The sequence below is a fragment of the Lynx canadensis genome, chromosome E3 (genome assembly GCF_007474595.2).
Source record: "Lynx canadensis isolate LIC74 chromosome E3, mLynCan4.pri.v2, whole genome shotgun sequence".
NCBI lineage: Eukaryota > Metazoa > Chordata > Mammalia > Carnivora > Felidae > Lynx > Lynx canadensis.
This window is the reverse complement of record NC_044318.1, coordinates 32,122,463-32,140,679: the sequence shown is the minus strand read 5'-3', so window position 1 is coordinate 32,140,679 and position 18,217 is coordinate 32,122,463. Positions and strand designations below refer to the sequence as shown.

Below are 18,217 nucleotides of genomic sequence, written 5' to 3'. Positions count from 1 at the left end.
GGTGACAAGGCCACCCCCGCCTCCTCCCGGTCCTGTGGGGAGGGGTACCCATCTCGCGACGGCCCCAAACTCCCAGGGTCTGCGCCCCTCCCCCTGCTAGCCCTTCGGCTTCCACCCGGCGTTCACCCTCGCACCCGGCACCCAGTCCCGTCCTAAGCTGCCCGCGCCTCCGATTTCCCCGACGCGGCGGCCCGTCCTCCCAATCCCCCCCGGACCTCACCCCGGGGCTCTTCCCCGGCCCGGCCCTCCCTCACTCGCACGCCCGCCCCCTTCCGGTCCCAGCTCGGTTCGCCCCCCGTCCTCCCCACGCCCCCCCCGCGTCCCCGGGACCCCAGCTCTGACGACAAGCAGGTGGCCTGCCCGCCCCTCTCACCGAGGCTGAGGAAGGCGAGGGGGCAGGCTGAGGGCACCGCCGCGCTCGGGCTACAGCCGGGGTTCGGCCTGGGCACCGCTCCCGCTGAAGCTCCGACTCTGAGGAGGCAGCCAGAGTGAAACTCGGCGTCGCAGCTTCCTAGCGCCCCGGTGCGCATGCCCAGGACGCGGGGCCTTCTGGGAAATGTAGTTCCGTGGGTTGGGGGCGGGGCGGGGCCCAACCCGTCGCGCACCTGTTCAGGTATAGCTATTCCTCCTCAGTCTGTTCACTCACTGACTTCGTTAACTTACTGACTCGTTTTAGGTACTTTTTAACCGATACGTAGGTGACGTCAGGCCCTGTGCTGGGTACCGGGGATTAAAACGTGAGTTATGAACTTGGTTTTTCTCCTGGGAGAGCTTCGTATCTATTTGGGGAGACAGATACTCAAACATAGAATTACAGTACAGGGGGACAAATGGGAGTTTGAACACAGGAGTTGGAGCGCAGAAGGGTGTGCTTCATTTGAGAGGGGGTGTCAGGAAGACATCACAAAGCGGTGTTGCATGAATTGGATTTTGAAGCATATATAGGGGTTTGCCAGATGGAGTACAGAGAAGTTCTTGCAAAGGAGGAGACGTGTGAAAGTGCCTGACACAATCGGGAAGCAGTGAAATGTTCTCTGTGGTCAGGGCAAAGGGTATATGGAGGGGCTGAGGACAGAGAAAATAGATTAGGGTGTGTCAGGACAGGAGTGTGGGGAGCAGGCTGGGTAAGATTATGATCGTCTTGAAATGCCATGCAAGGAATTTAGGCAGCTGGAACCAATAGAAAGATCCAAAGCAAGGGGATGACAGTCAGCATTGCACTTTAGAAGGATACCGTGTGCGGTAGGTAGAGGATAGGTTAAAGGGACAGAGAAAAGAGCTAGGAGACCAGTTTGGTGGACATTGCTGTAGTCCAGATAGAAGGTGATAAGGCCTGAACCAGGTTGGAGACTGCCCTTCTGGGATCACAGACTTCCCTTTCAAAGCTAAAGAAAGCTATTCCCAAAATATGCTCAGATGTACATGCTCACACACATGTACACACATGTTACATGTACAATCTTGCACACAGGTTCAGGGGGTTCAGAGTTCTCTGAATCTTGGACTCTAGTTGAGTAGAGTCCCTCGCACTAATGCCCCTCACACTTCATCAGGGATTTCAGAAAGAGACGCTCCCCTAACTCCCCCATCATTCAGTTCAAAACTTCATTTTTTTTTATTTTTTTAATGTTTATTTATTTTTGAAAAAGAGAGAGAGACAGTGTGAGTGGGGGAGGCGCAGAGAGAGAGAGAGAGAGAGAGAGAGAGGCACAGAATCCGAAGCAGGCTCCAGGCTCCGAGCTGTCAGCACAGAGCCCGATGCGGGGCTAGAACTCACAAACCGTGAGATCATGACCTGAACCGAAGTCGGACGCTCAACCGACTGAGCCACCCAGGTGCCCCTCAAAACTTCATTTTATAGAAGAGGAAGCTGAGGCCCAGAGAGGAGGGGAAGGAGTGCCTGTGGCCCCACTTCTGGTACCCTAGGCCAGGACTCTTTATGACCCAGGACCTGACTTACAGGACACAGGCCTTGAGTTTGGGGACACACCAAAGTCAGGTTCTCCCAATTACACCCAGAGCTAGCCCTCTTTCTAGAACTGAAGGGTAACTTTCTAGTTGTGATTTATACTATGTGACTGCAGTGGCTACAGATTAGGATGCGAACATTTCCCCTCTTCTTTCAGAATCAGTTTTCTCAGCCATAACCATCTACACCAAACATTTCTTTTTTAAAAAATTTGTTTACTGTTTATTTATTTTTGAAAGCGAGAGAGACACAATGCAAGCAGGGGAAGGGGCAGAGAGAAAAGGAGACACAGAATCCAAAGCAGGATCCAGGCTCTCAGCTGTCAGCACAGAGCCCAATGTGAGGCTTGAACCCATGAATGGTGAGATCATGACCTGAGCTGAAGTCAGACGCTCAACTGGCTGAGCCACCCAGACACCCCTACACCAAACATTTCTAAAGCGCTTAGTATGTGCCAAACATTTGGCATGCATCACTTCATTAAAGCCCCTCAATGAGGTAGGTATTATCACTCTCCCCATGTTATTTATTTTTTAAGTGGGCTCCATGCCATGGAAGGGGTGGGGCTTGAACTCACAACCCTGAGATCAAGAGTCGCATGCTCTACCAAGTGAGCCAGCCAGATGCCCCCTCATTATCCCCATTTTAAAGATGGGGTCACTGAGACACAGCTTAAGTGATGTGTCTAAGGTCACACAGCCAGCAACTGGCAGAGCTGGTCTTAAAATCAAGGTGGCGTCTAACTCCAGATTGAGCACCCCTATATGAGTGGCCTCGCTGGTGGGAGGGTGGTACAAGGTGAAACGGTCTGAAGCATTAGAAAAGCCTTTCAACACTCAAAAGATATTTTCTTAAGTGCTTCCTTTTTCCTCAGTGAAATGCTGGCCTGATATTGTCCAAAAGTCCCACTGCACACACACCTACAGGCTCAAACAGAACTGTGGTGGCAGGCCGGGCTGGAAAGGTTCTGGAACCTAGGCTCTGGAGAGGGGAAGACATCTCAACTCAGAGAGCAGGAGGAGCCAGAGCGCTGAGGAAGGCTTGATGGGGCTGCCCAGGTTGGGGACCAGTATGGGAACCAGAGGGAAAGCCAGGGTAGAGGAGCTTCACAGAGGACACAACCTGGAAGGCTGGGTGCGTGGGGTGGCTTTCCATGAGGTAGAGGACACTAGAAATGTGGCGGGGGGTGTCCGGTCAACAAGGTGAGGGGGAGGTAGGGAGACCGGCAAGAACAGCCAGGTGGGAGGTTCTGGAGCCGCCTGGGTAGAGGCAAGGGCTGGGGAGTCTCCGGCAAGGAGACTGAGATCACGTGGAAAGACCTCGGAAGATAAGCAAGGTTAGTCCGAGGCTAAGGAACACTGACCTTTGAAGGACAGATGAAACATAGAAGTGTCTGAAGGGAGGCTGGACTGGGGCGAGCCTGGTGAATCAGAGAATCAAGGGGAGTGTCCCATGGAGGTGGTACTCAGTGGTGACAGATGCTTCTGAGAGGCCCAACAAGGTGGCCGGCTGGGAGGCAAGACTATACCAGAACCGAGGGCTCCTGTCTCCCAGCTCTGGGCTCTCTCACCTTGCTGGCTCCAGGAAACGCCCCAAACTTCCAGTTTAACTACACAGAGGCCACTGGTGTGTCCCTCGTGGTTTCCGTTGAGAAGCAGAGGCCTGAGCACAGAGATGCACACAGGTGTGTGTGCTTGGGAAGGTTGGGAAGGTTCCAAAAGCAGTCTTTGTGTTCCACGCATGGGGGCGGGGGGCGGGGGGAGGATAAACCCACACGTGTGGAATGAGGCTACTTACATAAGGTTGCCCTTGGCTGTGTGTGCCTGGAAGGACGCTAGACAACACGGTAAAGTCTGAGAGGCAGGATAGCAGGTGATTTTCACTTTCTTTGTACTTTTCTTGCCCCATTTGAGTGTGTCCCAATGAATGGTTTCCTTTTTTGTAACCTGAAAAGAAAGACTATTTTTATTTGGGGAAAATAGAGAGTTCTGGTAGTGAAAAAGCAGCAAAATAGGGCAGCAGCAAGAGGGAGCATGTGCGGGGGCACGGACTTTTAATTTTTAGGCAGGACAGAGCGAGTGTGCTGTGTTCTGAGACTGCAGCAGGATGGCCCTCAGGAAGCTGGAAATGAGGGGCCTGGGATCGGCCACTTGCAAACTGAACTTGAAACCAATATAGTAGCAAAGGATCCGCAGCAACTAGGAGAGGGCGGGTTAAATGACCTTGGAACACTAGTTAAGAAGAATGAGGAAGATGCACAGGTACTAAGGGAACAATGGCCAAGGTCTAAGGCCAAGGGTTAAGCAAAAAAGAAACTTTCACAGCATACGGAACATGCACCTATTTGTGGTTTTGGTTTGGAAAATGTGAACACGCCTCCCTCCCCCTCCACACACACAGTAGGGCAGGTTAGGTATGCCTGGCACAAAGGGCACATAGGGGTGAAAGGGGACGGAAATATTCCTGGCATGGGCTCTTTGTCCTCACAAAAATCATCTGCCCCGAAGGGGAGCTTTGTGTGTGTGTTTTAACATCTCAAATGGAGCTTGCTCGCAGGCTTCCGAAGGCTCCCTAGCAACTAAGAATGAATGGCTTGGCCCAAGAAAGAATGTGGCTGTTGGCCACGGAATGGGGCGTGATGGTGGCCAAGGAAACTCTTTTTTTTTTTTCCCCCAAAAGTTCTTAGACTCCATTCCAGGTGCCAGGATTTACTGCTTCCGAAGGTTCCGATCCTGGAACAGCCCCAGCTCACTCGGGAGCAAGAAAAGATCCATGACATCGGGGCCCAGCATCACCGCTCAGGGACTCAAGCACTTTCTGAGGTTTTGCTTGGAAAGGCAGAATTTTGTTGCTTGGTGCCACTCGGCTAATTGGCCTCCATCTGACGCTCTGGAGGGACCGTCTGATTAGAAGCCACAGCAGCCTGGCTCATTATTTCTGATTAATAGACAGCACCTGGCATCTCTGGGCGACAGTGCCCACTCAGGACCCAGGTGTGACCTACACGGCCAACAAAAGCGTGATGGCTCTGCAGCCCCAGGACGAAGCCCCTAAAAGCGTTCATCATCTTATGGAAGTCCCAGCTCCTTGGAACACGTTTTGAACTGGCTTGTCCTTTTTGCTGGTTCCTTTGCTGCGAGTCTGAAATAATTGATGTGTACTCACAGTTAACTCATCCGAGAAGTTTGCTTTCACACCAGGCAATCTCACTGGATCTATGCCCTCCACCCCATTGTAAGTTACTTACTCATTGTAAGTTAGTACTCTGGCATCCTGGTTTGAGATCCATAGAAGAGAGGTGTTAGTTGTGCGTGGACTAAGCAGGCCTTTTAGCCTAAAGGCTGAGGGCAAGAGGCGCCCCCGAGAGACAAAGTTGTCTTTCTGGTGGTAGCCAACCTCCCCCGGAAAACTTCCAATAGTCCCTGGTTGCTGCTTAGAATTGATTGCTAAAAATACGTGATAAATCTAACATCCGTCAGGAAAAAGCGTGAGTCTCAGATACAGACATGAACAAAGAGATTACGGAATGTCCTCTCGCACCCTTCCAGATACTCTGACTCTGTAAAAGTCTGCCTTTCCTGGTCTTTGACGGAAGATATTTTGCAATTCTGTATATTGTGGAAAATCAGTAGTGCAAATTATTGCAAATAAGTCTTGTCTGGGGAGATGCAATTGATTTCTGCCCTTTGTAGGAAGCCAAACTTGCGTCTATCAACAAATTCATTTCTGCATTCCTGATTACTTTATGCAAATCTTCGGATTCTCCTTTGAACCCATTTCGCCTCTGGCAGTTCCCCTCAAGGAAGGAGTTAAAACAAGACCTTTGGGGCGCCCGGGGGGCGATCTCATAGTTTGTGGGTTCCAGCCCGCATTGGGCTCTGTGCTGACCATGTGGAGGGAGCCTGCTTGGGATTTTCTCGCTCTCCCTCTCTCCCTCTCTCTCTCTCTCTCTCTCTCTCTCTGCCCCTCCCCCGCTCGCACACACGAGAGCTCGCTCTCAAAATAATCTTAAAAGACCTTGGACATATTTTCATTTTGTATTTGTACAAACATGATTTTACTCCCCGGCTCCCCCCTTTCTCCGCATTGTCCTTTTTTCCCCTGGCCACCAGGAAGCACAAAGGCAAAGTTTTAAACCCACGGAGTGTCGGTCCACTGAGAGTTTCACGGGATGTGATAGGCAGCTGCCCCAAACACCAGGGAAACAGGTGGCCGTAGGCAATGGAAATCCAGACCCTCAGCTGCCGGCCACCTCCCTCCCTTTCCCCGCTCTAGCCTCCAGTGGAGACTGGAGGCAGAGCCCTCAGACCTCAGTGCTGGAGGCTGCCTCTCGGTGGCACCCGGAGAGATGAGGCCCATCTGGAACTGGCTGGAGCTGACCTGCTCCTCACACTTCCTCCTCACACCAGCTACAACCACTTCCTGTTCCCAAGGACAGCGGAAGTTGGAGAGGACTTCCCAGGATGTTGCAAGCCCCAGAAACAGGAGGGCAAGTAGCGGATGGACAGTCCCCCCGGGGGTTGTGGAAGCAGCTGGAGCTCAGAGTGTGGTTCTGTCTGAACACCTGCTGGTGTTGGGGAGGGAAAAGCCTCGTCTTCCACAGGTTTTTCTGGCCGGTCTAAGAATTAAGTTGATCACCAGCTAGACCTCAAGACTCGACAGTTGCTGCCTACCTGCTTGTACCCATTAACCTTTGTCTTACATCTTCCCCTAAACTCTTCTTTCCAGCTTATCTCTAAACTCAGGCAAATGAAATCCGAAACCACCCCTCGGGATGGCGAAGGCTCTGACAAGGCCTCCCAGACCACCCAGACGTTTTGAGCTAAACTTGACTTGCACTGGGGCAGATGGACCACAGAGTGGCCTCTGGAATGACCCACCTTTAAGTTTACCTCATTAGAATACTAAAACCCTCCCCCAGGGAGGAGCCTCAGCCTTATTTACATAACATACAAGGTCTCTACAGGCATGTTTCCTTAAGGCACATGCATCACGCCCACCTCTACCTAGGCCTCCCTGTCTAAATAGCCATCCTAACCCTAAACAGAAGGGACCCATTCGCCGTCTCTCTCGGGGAGTCACTGCTTTGGAAGCCATTCTCTATGATCTCCTTGGCTCTCTGAGGAGCGAACTCACGTTGGTTAGGCTAAAAGTTGACAGGAAACAGATTAACAGAACAGCAGGTTTAATTTTGCTTGTGCGAATCTCTCACAAATATGGGGTTCCCAAAGTTAAAAGGAAGTACATATGCCCTCCTGAACCAAAAGGGATGAGAGCCTGGGGCTTCAAAGGCACAGAAGGCGATTCACAGACCAGGAAGAGTGAATGTGTGCGCCTCCCCACCCCCACCCCCTCACCCCTCCCCACAGATGAATCACTTAGGGAAGATTTAGCTCTGGTAAGAACCCCATTGTGGGAAAGACGCCCAACTTCAATTCTTCTAGGTAGTTAAGGGGGCAAAAATTTCTCTTGAACTGTTGGGTCTTGATGGGCAGAGGTGATCGTGAGCTACAGGCAAAGCAGCACACTTTGCAGGGCGGGGGAGCTTGTTCTGAACCCCTGTACTGGGCCCCAAGTAACACATTACCCCTCCCAGGAATGCTGAAGTTGAGAACTCAAACCTCCTGAAAGGGGTCGATGCCGAGGAGGAGGAAACATGCTCAGTGAGGAGTCAAGCTGCGTGGGACGGGACACAGGCCCTCTGGCCCAAGTCCTGCTGCCTGAGCCCGGATGCCCCTCCGCTCACGGTGCGTGTTACAGATGAAGTGGCCTGCCAAGGCAGCAGTGGTGGGGAGCCGGGCTGGTCCTTTCTCTGCCTCCAGGCCAGTCTCTGTCCCTATGGGTCTTCCTGACATGACCTTCCATGCAGTGGCTCCTTTTCATTGTTGGCGGCCCTAGGAGGCCTCCCTCTCTACTCCACGGCTCATAGACCATCAAAGCCCTCCCTTCTGCCAGGGAGAAGTGTTCTCCCTTTCTCTCTTCCCTCCACACCCACATCCCATTTTGTCCAGCTAGGGCCTGCCCACTCTTGAAGGATTTGCTCCAGGGTCACCAGCTCCAGGAGGCCCACCCCTCTTACCTCCAGCCTTTTACTTCCTCACACAGCCCACTCTGACCTGCTGGGGGGGGGGGGGGGGAAGAAGGATTCTTTCGGGATGCAAACCCCCGGCCCTGTGCACTTGAATCACCTGGAGATTTTAAAATGCAGATTCGGTCTGGCATGGGACCCAAAACTTGGCCTTTCCGCAAATCCCCAGGTGATGCTAATAGTGTTCACAGGCCACACTTAGAGGGGAAAGAGCCAAGGTCAAGGGGCTTCCTGTTCTCAGTAGACCCAGAATCCCAAGACTTTAGCCAACTGCCTCTATGCTTCTATCAACACACTTGAGCCCCTGCCCCCAGCCAGGCCCCAGGCTGCAGAGACACACAGCTCCTTTCGCTTCCAATCAATTTATGTCCAACAGGCCTGCCCAACAGGTACCAGCTCCATTTTGCCCACGAGGACCCTCAGGCTCACAGCAGGTAACTGGCAAGGTGGGGAGTCCTGGTGAAGGTGATTTTCACTCAGGAAAACGAGCCAGGCCTGATGGGGGGCGGAATGGGGCGGGTGGGGGGGGGGTGAGGAATGGAACCAGCCAAGAGCCACAGCTCTCAGACAAGGGGCCACATTCCCTCCTGGACACTCCCAGGGCCTGGGAGAGGAGGGCAGTTCTACCTGGGAGCAAGAGAGGCAGCAAGACAGCTCCCATCAGTGGCAAGAAGCTTCAGGCAGTCCCAGCCCTCCTGAGGTGCCCACCCCCAAGCCAGGGACCTGTCCAGAGCTCCCCCTCCCTCCCTCCCCCTCCCCCTCTCTCTCACACACACACACACACACACACACGACATTCTTTACAGCAGCTTCAGGCCCAAGGGGACCACTGTCCAGACCACTGCCCTGGACCTACTCACCTCTGGCCTCTGGGCCTCTAGCCTGCTGCCCCTAGAAGACTCAGTCCTTTCCTGCCTGCCCCCACACCCAATTCAGATGCATGGGGTCCAGAGACACAAACCCTTTGCTAGCCCAGGAGGAGGCCTGGCCTCCAACAGCTTACACCCTGGCCTCCTGGGAGGCATGAGATTACTGTCACCAGGCAAGATGAGCCCCTACCCCCCACCCCAACTCCCACCCCAGCAAGGCCACGTTGCCCAAAGCCAGGAAAATGCAGGCTTGCCCTCACAAATCAATCCGCCCTCTCCACTGGTAGATCACCCCCACACTATAACAACCCTTGTTGGGTTGGGCTCCTTTGAGCCCATGACACTGTTGTACCGTCGCGCCCCCCCCCCCCCCCCCCCCCCCGCTCACCCCTATCTGACATCACTGTGCCATACCCAAAAAGCCCTTTTTTTTCTTTTATTGGGAAGCAGACACAGGGCAGATCATAGGGCGGGAAGCAGTGTGATGCCTCCTGGCGAGACCCAGGACAATGGTAGCCAGAGTCAGGGACAACACCGTGGCCAGGCCTATGCCCACCATCACAGAGGTGTGAGGCGAGGTCGACCCCTCCACACCACGATCGGCAGCCTTTCCCAGGAAGATCAGAGGCCCCACGGTGATATCCGCTTCTTCGGTCACTGAAAGATACAGGACACCTGGGGTCAGATAAAGGGTTTTGCTCTGTTCCAGTAGACTGAACTAGGTTTTATTCTAACAGCTGCATTATCACCCCACAATTGTCATTATGCCCTACTCAGAACCCCCCGGCTGACACTGGTGTGGGGGTTTAGAGCCCCCTATTAACCCCAAGGCTTCTATGTTAGGAAGGCCACTAACAGCATTGCCCCAGAGGTGAGCAGCCTTGAGTGGGGGACGGAGGAGGAATGTCCCTCTGCAGTAAGGCAGTTACCCTATACTGAGGGGAGAGCCGTAGCCCCGCAGCAGTCCTAAGCCATACCATGCCTGCGATTTCGGGAAGCCATCTTGTGCCGCGGTCTGTCTAGGTGGGACAGCCTCCAGGAGCGGCCCGGAAGGCCACAGCTACCTTTGTTACAACAGTTACAGATGTCAGCAGGGCCTTCTACTGGGAACCACCTGAGCAGAGGAAGACAAAAAGATCGGACGGCTAGGTTGCCAGCAGGAAGCAGCTTGCTGATGACCTACACACCAGGGAAGCCGGGCAGGCTTTCTACCCCAGCCACGTCTAACCTGTTGCCTCACCTGTTAGAAGACTTGATGAAGGAACAGGCTTTGTTTAGCTGGTCCGGGACTCGGCTAGCTGGAGTGACTTTCAGATGGCAGGTGATATAGATCTAGAAGTAAGAGCAGCAGTTACAGGGTGGAGGTCTAGGCTCTACCAGCGACTTCAGGAAGCCAATTCTTTAACTCTTAACCCTCAGTTCCATTTCACAGATGGAAGGTCAGAGGTGAACTTGCCCAAGATTTTGGAGGGAGTGGCAGACCAGACCCTAGGACTAAAACCCACCAGCTTTATTCCCTGCCGTCTTTCCCCAACCCTGTCCGATGGCTTACCCTGCCACCTGGGGCAGGGGAAATTTTGACAAAACTGGGGCTCAGGTCAGCCCTGGCCCATTTGGCAGAGGGATCTCCAGGCAGAGGTCCCTTTCATACTCTAGGTAGTGCACTTCACACCCCCTGCCAACCCCACAAGGGCATAGAAGTTCTACCACCTTCTCTCTGAAGCCTTTCGCAAAGCCACAGCCTTGGCCACCACCTAGTGGCTGAGCACACCAGCAAGGAAGCCACTCCAGAAACTCCAACGAGCCGGGAGGCACTTCTGGCCACTGGCCTTGTATCTGCCCCAGCAGAGAAGGGCTTCAGAGTCCCTTAGAATCCTTATTTCAGAGAAGTACTGCTTTTATCCTCAGCTCCCTCCCAGGACATTTTTTTGATGTTAACTGGGGCCCGTGACAGAAGAATGGTTCCCTGATCCTCGTAAATAAGGGTTTACACCCGCCCCCCCCACCGCCCCTGCCGTGGCCACAGGCGGCCAAACCATCTTATCTACCGTTGAGGGGAACGCTCCCAGAACTCAGGCTACCTTTCATTCTTCAGCATTGTCATCTGGCACCCGCCCTGCCTCCTCCCCCCACAAGATACAGATCCCAGCTCTGGTGGCTCCTGCGCTGAGAACCACCCCCCATATGAAAACTTCTCCCCCTCCCCTCCACCAGACCACCTCTGAGGTTAACGGCATTCCCAACCCCAACTGGGCTCCTCTACCCTAGGACCTACAAGGTCACTGATCTGGGGACCAGGACCCTTTCTCAGTCTGCTCTCCTTTATCCCCCACCCCAGGACCTACCATCAGCTTTAGGACATGTCACCAATAGGACAGGTCTTCAATTCATACCCGTCCTGCTACCTGCCAGTCTGTATCAAACTTCCTGTTCAACAGAACTGCGGGGGGTGGGGGCAGGTAGCTTCAGTATCATCTTCTACAAATTCACTGTGCTCACCCCTTAATGCCCCCCCCACCAGCCATAGGAGCCTCGGGTTCAGTGGCTTGCAAACCCAGCTGCTTAGAGTCCTCTAAGGAGCTTAAGTAGCTTTTGAGGATTTCCAAGTAAAACCAGATAGTACTTTACTCACATTCACCTACCAGTCTAATAGAACTCTAGACGGTAGGTGTGTAGGTATTCGCCGTAAAATTCTATGAATGTTTCCATAACCATGTTCAAGAAGTAATGCCAGGCCCCCACCCCAATTAAGTGAAAATATATGGTATTAGGTGACCTTTCCAGGGGGTTAATATAGTCAGTCGGTAACAGGGATTTTTCATCACTTCCTGACCAGCTGTTCCAAACTTCAGAATGTGGGGCTTAAACTCCCAACCCTGGGATCAGAGTTGCATGCTTTACCAACTGAGCCAGCCAGGTGCCCCAAAGTGATTTTTTTTTAAAGGCTATTACCATGTTTCTGGGGTCATTAGCAAAGTGGAAGGTGTCTACTGTGAACTGGAGAGTCTCTGGCCTGGGTCTGGGGGCTTTGAAGGCAGAAGAGGCATCAGAGAGACCATCCACGAGACAGCTTTGAAGAGAAGGAGGAGACAACGGAGTCAGGCGCTAAGGCGGTAAAGGTCATGTTACAAGGGCTCCCCCAGAGGTGGCCCAGCCCTCACCCGTGGAAGTCCACGATGGTGTGATGAGGGGAGGCGTTCTGGTCTGGTGTCAGCGTGGCCACACAGTAGTCCACAAACAGTCGCAGTGGTATGTGGCGGCCGGTGTGGACTTCGGCCTGGAGGTGGGCTAGGTCTCCCAACTGGAAAGTGGGGGACTGCTTCTCGGAGCCCCAGTCCTCTGAAAGGCACAGCCAGGGGTGAGAGACCGCCAGAGCTCTCCCTGCAGCCCACCTCCGCCATCCCCCTGTGCTCACCCTCCATCAGGCGCAGAGAGAAAGCCAGCTTCTCCTCTGAGAGCATTGTGGTCCTGAAGGGCACCCAGGTGGGCAGGATGGCCTCGCTGCTCACGTTGCTATGCCTACAGAGAAGAGCAGTTGCCCACACCTGTCCCGAGCTCACCCCATCTGGCTTCAGGGGAGTCTTCAGTGGGGGGTGGTGGGGGAGGAGGAGGCGTGTGTGTGTGCACTCGCGCACGCGCATTTCTGCCTCACCAGTCTTCAGCTGTGGCCCAGCCAGGCAGCTAATCCAAGGCAGCTGAACCGACACTTGAAGTCTGAGCCTACCCCTTGACCCTCCCAAACTCCACACCTGCGAGTGGGCCCCGCCCTCCGGCCATGACCCAGGCGGAGGCACGAAAATGGGATACACCTGAGTGAGGAGTCTGGCCCTTAGACCCAGCCGGGCTTATCGGGGCTCAGGTTTTGGGTCTGAGGCAGCCCTCCCTCCCTGCACCCCTCAGCATTCTTGAGCTGAGATCCAGTGCAGTCCTTCAGAGAGAAATACAGCTAGGCCTCCGGTCCTTGAGAAGCCACGGAGACCGTCTGAGCCTAGACCAGGACGGGAAGGTCCTCGGAAGCAGTGGGAGTCACCCCACCGGGACTCACAGAAGAGGCTAGGTCATCTGAGAACCAGGCCTCGGGCATCTGGAAGTCCGAGCACCCCAGTCTGTGGCAGGCCCCCTGCACTGCCCACCCCCATGGGGCCAGGCAGGCCAACATTCTCAGGTCTGTCCCAGGCAGAGACCTTCTGGAGCAAGACAGCTGTGGTCCGAGGAGGGCTTTGGCCTCTCTAGCGAGAGAGGGGGCAGCTAGCCTTCCTGCCCTTGGCTCCTCCGTCTCCCCTACCCTACCCGGTCAGGCGCTGAGCTCCCTCCAGCCCGCCCCTCCACCCCTGCTGCCACAGGTCAGGACTCCCTCCATCCCATCTCAGCTGGTCTCCCCAACTCCATCTGCCTCCTGTACCAGCGGCCAGAGGACCTTCCGGGTTCAGAGACCATCCTTGCCATTCAGTTAGGTTCACGGTGGCAGCAGCAGTTGGGGGGGCAGGGGGTGCCTGCTAAGGTGCCAGCCTGAGCACCTTCTCTGGATCTGTTGGGCCTTTAGAACCTATCTGTCCCCCTTCCCTTATTGAAGGGGCCCTGGGCTGCAGCCTCTATTAGTGACACGCTGCCCTCCCTGGTGTGCGTGAGTGTGTGGCCCTGCCCAGAGGGTCTCACCTCCACCTGCCCCTTTATGTACCGTCCCAGGATCTTGTTCTGGGAGCTTCTACCTTGACCCCTCCCCAGGCCTATGCCATGGCTCATCTCCCCTGCCCTTGTGGTAGCAGCACGGACCTTCCTGACCTCCTCCCAGATGGAGGGGCAGGATTAAAGCCTATGCACTCTGCACTCGACTCAGCCATATAGGACTCTCCATCGTGGCCTTGTCGTTATGAGCCTAGTTGCCCTCTCCTCATGCCTCAGTGCCCAAGTTCACAGGCACATCCTTAGGGCTAAGGCTTGAGGGGCTCCCACCACCTGCACTCGGGTACTGGGGGAAGACTTGGGCAAAGGGCAAGCAGGGATCACAGGAACCTAGAACTTCTCGCTTTACTCAGAGGCTCTCTGAACTCCAAGGCCTGGGCCGGGCAGCCCTGCAGCTTCCACCGAGGCGCAGCTGTGGCCCAGATGCATTCCGGAGGCTCAGAGGAGACTCCACGGGCTCCCCACTCCCAGCTGGGACAGGGAGCAGGGACCACGGCTTAAGTACCTCCGCCTTATCGCAGTCATGCTGCCGGGAGGCCGACGCGCTCGCTGAGGGGCCGCGACAGGCCCCAACCCACACTGACCTGGGGTAGCGGCACTCGATGGGAACTTCCGCGCGGTTGGTCCTCAGGATGGACAGGTTTCCCACGGGGCGGGGGTTGTGGAGCAGGAAGGTGCTATACACCAGGGCATCTTCGGTCACCTGCAGGGAGGGGGCGGGGTTGACCCTACCGGCATCACCTGCCCTAGGTTTGCCAACCCGTGTGAGGGTACAGGGAGGGGCAGCCCACTGGGGATGGAGGGACCACAGGCCCTGGACCCAAAGTTCACCTACGGCTGACCCATGGGAAAGCCTGAACATGTACCACCTTGGAACCTCCGTTTTTTCAGCTTTGACTCCTGACACCCCCCGTAGGGGGTCTGGATCAGTTCCATTTCTGGCACTAAGCAGTGCCCAGTGACCAGGGGTGTTGGGCACGGGCTCCCCCTCAGGCTGCCACCCCCATCCCCACACACGGCTTCCTTCGGGGGGTGCTGAGGTCTGGGACCAAAAAGCCCCCCGGAAGAAGCCAGAAAGTACCAGGAACTTTAACTTGTTGCCACAGCAGTGGACACTCAAGTTGCCCGTCCTCTTCAGACTTATTCTCACACCCATTTCACAGAAGGGGAAACTGTTCAGGGATTGCCCGAGGCAAGAGCCAGGCAGGTGCTACTGGGGAAATCTGCACCTTCCAGTGGGCCACCCAGAAGGGGACAGTGAGGCTGCCTGGCCCCTAACCGCTCAATCTTCAGGGGAGAGTCCTAGCTTGCTATTAGTGAGGGCCCCAAATGGACCAGCTGCAGAATTTGTGGGTCCCCTTGTTCAGAAGTTCAGAATTTCAGGGCGTTAAAGCAATCATGGCCCTGGGAGACAGCACAGGTCCCGGCCGTAGGTGATCGTCCGGCAAGATTGGGAGACCCTGCCCAGGAGAAAGGCGTGGCCAGATTGTGCTCACCGGCCTCACCTGGGGACCTTAAAGATCCTGATGTCTGGCTCCCACTTCTGGGGTCTGATTTAGCATAGGCGGTGGGAATCAGAATTTTTAAATGCTCCCCAGGTGATTCCAATGCTCAAAGATTGAGGGTTACTCAACTAGAATAATTCCTCAAATAACTCCCGCAGTTCTCTGGGCTCTCTCCCTCCTCCCCAGGGAAGCAAGTGCCAGAAGGCCTTGGGGCAAGCCCTGGTGGGGTGGGGGTGGGGGGGTGCACCTAAGATCAGAGTCCCAGGAGGGCTCCAGGTGCTGAGCTTGTACCCACCCTTGCCAAGCTGAGACCTGGTGGGCGGGAGCAGGGGCCGAGGACAGAGAAGATGGCTCTCAGTGGGGTACCAGGAAGTCCGTCCAGAAAATTGTGGACCAGCTAGGGATCCTGTGTCCAGTCCAGCCCTGCTTTGTTGGAAGCCCCTCCTTGTAGCCTGAATTACTCAGCTCTTCCCTTGTTTGTACCCGACTCCCGCATTAAGCTTCCCTATCCCCCACTTGGGACTGCCCCGTTTGTGCCTTTAAATCTTCAACACAGAGGGGATTATGATGCCCTTCGCCCCCTCCCTCTTTTAGTTCGAGACTTCGAGGCATTAAACATGAATGAGGGAGGCCAACATTAGGGTTTTTTTTCCCCCCCTGTGATTGCTTCGAGCTTTACCTCTTCCCCACAAGTTCCTAGGGCTCCTGCAAATGCTGGGCCACCTGCAGGTCATGAACAGCCCCCAAATCAGTCACATCTCTCCTGGATGCTCTCCAGGGGGTCACAAATCCTCAGAAATCAGAGTGGGGGATGCCCTATCTGGACCAAAGTTCACTGCCACCTCTGGACTCCACTGCCCCCCACCCCCCACCTGATTCCAGCCACTAGAGGCAAGAGCTTTCAACCACCCCAGCCCGGTGTCACCAATGCCCAGCTTCAGGCCTCAGCCTGCCCCCAATGAAAGGGATCTGGCCCAGCCCCACCTCTCACCGGACATCCACTCAGCATCCACCCTCCCCAGCGCCGCCCAGAAGGCCAAGTCTCACCTGCACGCTGTTGCCACACTTGTGCAGCTCGACTTCAAACCTGACCATATCATCTGAGTCCCCAGAGATCAGGGGCTCACAGTTCTCCGGACCCAGGGTGAGGTCTGCAGGCCTCACAAGCCTCCCAGTACCAAAAAGGTTTTTGCTGACGTTGACCACCAGCCAGGCATGCCGACACTCTACCACCACAGAGGGGCTTGATGGCAACGAGGGGTGGGTCTTATCCTCGGTGGTGGTTGGGGGATAGCACAGCCCCATGCCTCCCCAAAGCAGAAAGCAGATGAAAAGCCCGTAGCTCAGCCCCATGGCGCCTACGCTCACTCCCACTGGTAACTACAGCCACCACCCAGTGGTCTTATACCCCGGATGATGCCACTTGCACCTGGGCTCCCACCTGCTTCCCTTCCCCAACCAATCAGTGGGCTAGTCCCCCATCTAGAAACATCAGTACCACCTGGGAGCTTGTTAGAACTGCTGCCGCTCAGCCCCACCCCAGACCTACCGAGTCAGAATCTGGTGTTTTACTCTCTTCCCAAGTGATTTGTATACTAGTTAAATCTGAGAAGCGTGGGCTGGCAGCCTATTCAGTCATGTCTTGCCCCACCCCTACGCCCACGTGTCTACCCTGTTGCCAGCCCTGCGAGGGAGTTAAGAGCTGCCCCAGGTCGATGGGGGAGACCAGGAGAAAGGCCTTCAAGGCTGGAAGGGTCGGGAGAACTGATCAGGGCGTGGCAGGGAGCTTATTCCAAGTGAGAGAACAGGAAGCATCATTAAGAGACCAGGAAAAAAAAAAAAAAGACCAGGTAATTTTAGGGGCTCTTGCCCAATTTTATGGGTGATAGAAGGGGAGGTCCGTTCCGGCAGAGGCAGCTGGGTGAACAGAGGTGAAGAGAGGGCACAGGGGAGGCTTGGGAGAAAAGCCTAGGAACTCAGAGTTGCCGGAGCCTCGGATCCCTGGGAGTGAGAGTGGCTGTTGGGGGGGCTGGGGAAGTGGGTGGGGCGGAGACATGAAAGTGTCTGGCTGAGATGCCAGACTTTGCTGTGTGGGCAAGGGAGGCCATGGAAGGTGCTGAGGCTCATGCTCTGTCTCTCTCTCTCTCTCTCTCAAAAACCAATAAAATTGTCTCTCTCTCTCTCTCAAAAACCAATAAAATTAAAAATAAAATAAAGAGGGAGGGGGTGCCTGGGTGGCTCAGTCGGTTGAGCCATCGACTTCGGCTCAGGTCTTGATCTCACGGTTTTTAGGTTCGAGCCCTGTGTTGGGCTCTGAGCTGGCAGCTCAGAACCTGGATCCTGCTTCAGATTCTGTGTCTCCCTCTCTCTCTGCCCCTTCCCCCCCCCCCCAAAAAAAGAAGTAAACATTAAAAATATTTTTTTTAAAGAAAATATAATTTAAAAAAATAAAGAGGGAGTGACATAAAGGAAATTATTATGAAAGAATTCATTGTTTTAGTCAAGGTTGCCCTCCTAGGGTGAAGGGAAGGTGGTCTTTCAGTAAAGTTCCTAGTACTCAAACTAGTGCAGGAAATTCCTATGTTGGCTGGTTAAAGGTTACCTTTCTGAGGGGTTGAAACTGCAGGTAGGTTAGGTGTAAGTCTTACCTTAACACAAGTGATGCCATTTTGGGCCTGTAGTTTTCTTTTTAACTTACCTACCCAGTCCCAGAGGGAGGGAGCCAGCTGTAGCCTGAGGCCCCAAGGAACAGCTAGTTGGAGACCTTGTGTCTTAGGAGTGGCAGCCCTCAGGGGGAGGGGCCTCTCCATGCTTGTTGCCCACAGCTGTGTTTGTGGATTGTGCTGGAAATAGGGTGGGGTGGGCTGGGGACTAGAGATCAGGGCCTCCCTGAAGCCTGGGATCTGTCCCCTCTCCCTCTCTGCCCTGGAGCTAACCCCTTTTAGAAAGCTTCAGGATAGAAGGACATAGGGCACTTGCCTCAGTGGAGCATGTGACTCTTGATTTTGGCGTCATGGGTTGGAGCCCCCCCCACGTTGGGCTTAGAGCTTACAAACAAACAAATAAGACATGAAGAAATTGGTGAGGGTGTGAGGCATGTATT

General features: G+C 54.6%; 2 protein-coding genes across 3 annotated transcripts in view; both read right to left on the bottom strand.

Moving 5' to 3' along the window:
* Positions 1–495, bottom strand: part of DTX2 (deltex E3 ubiquitin ligase 2) — a 35,644-nt gene extending 35,149 nt beyond the window's left edge. For both annotated transcript variants that reach the window (XM_030300334.1, XM_030300335.1), the window contains exon 1: positions 374–495. The gene's annotated coding sequence lies outside the window, so the exon portion shown is untranslated. The remainder of the gene's footprint in view (positions 1–373) is intronic.
* Positions 496–9,348: 8,853 nt separating this feature from the next.
* Positions 9,349–16,485, bottom strand: ZP3 (zona pellucida glycoprotein 3). The gene is made up of 8 exons (XM_030301258.1): positions 16,162–16,485; positions 14,194–14,312; positions 12,342–12,445; positions 12,088–12,265; positions 11,879–11,996; positions 10,167–10,258; positions 9,904–10,040; positions 9,349–9,583 (listed from the first exon to the last, which is right to left on the bottom strand). The coding sequence occupies exons 1-8, from the start codon at positions 16,465–16,467 to the stop codon at positions 9,363–9,365; spliced, it is 1,275 nt and encodes a 424-aa protein (XP_030157118.1). The 5' UTR covers positions 16,468–16,485; the 3' UTR covers positions 9,349–9,362.
* Positions 16,486–18,217: the final 1,732 nt, after the last annotated feature.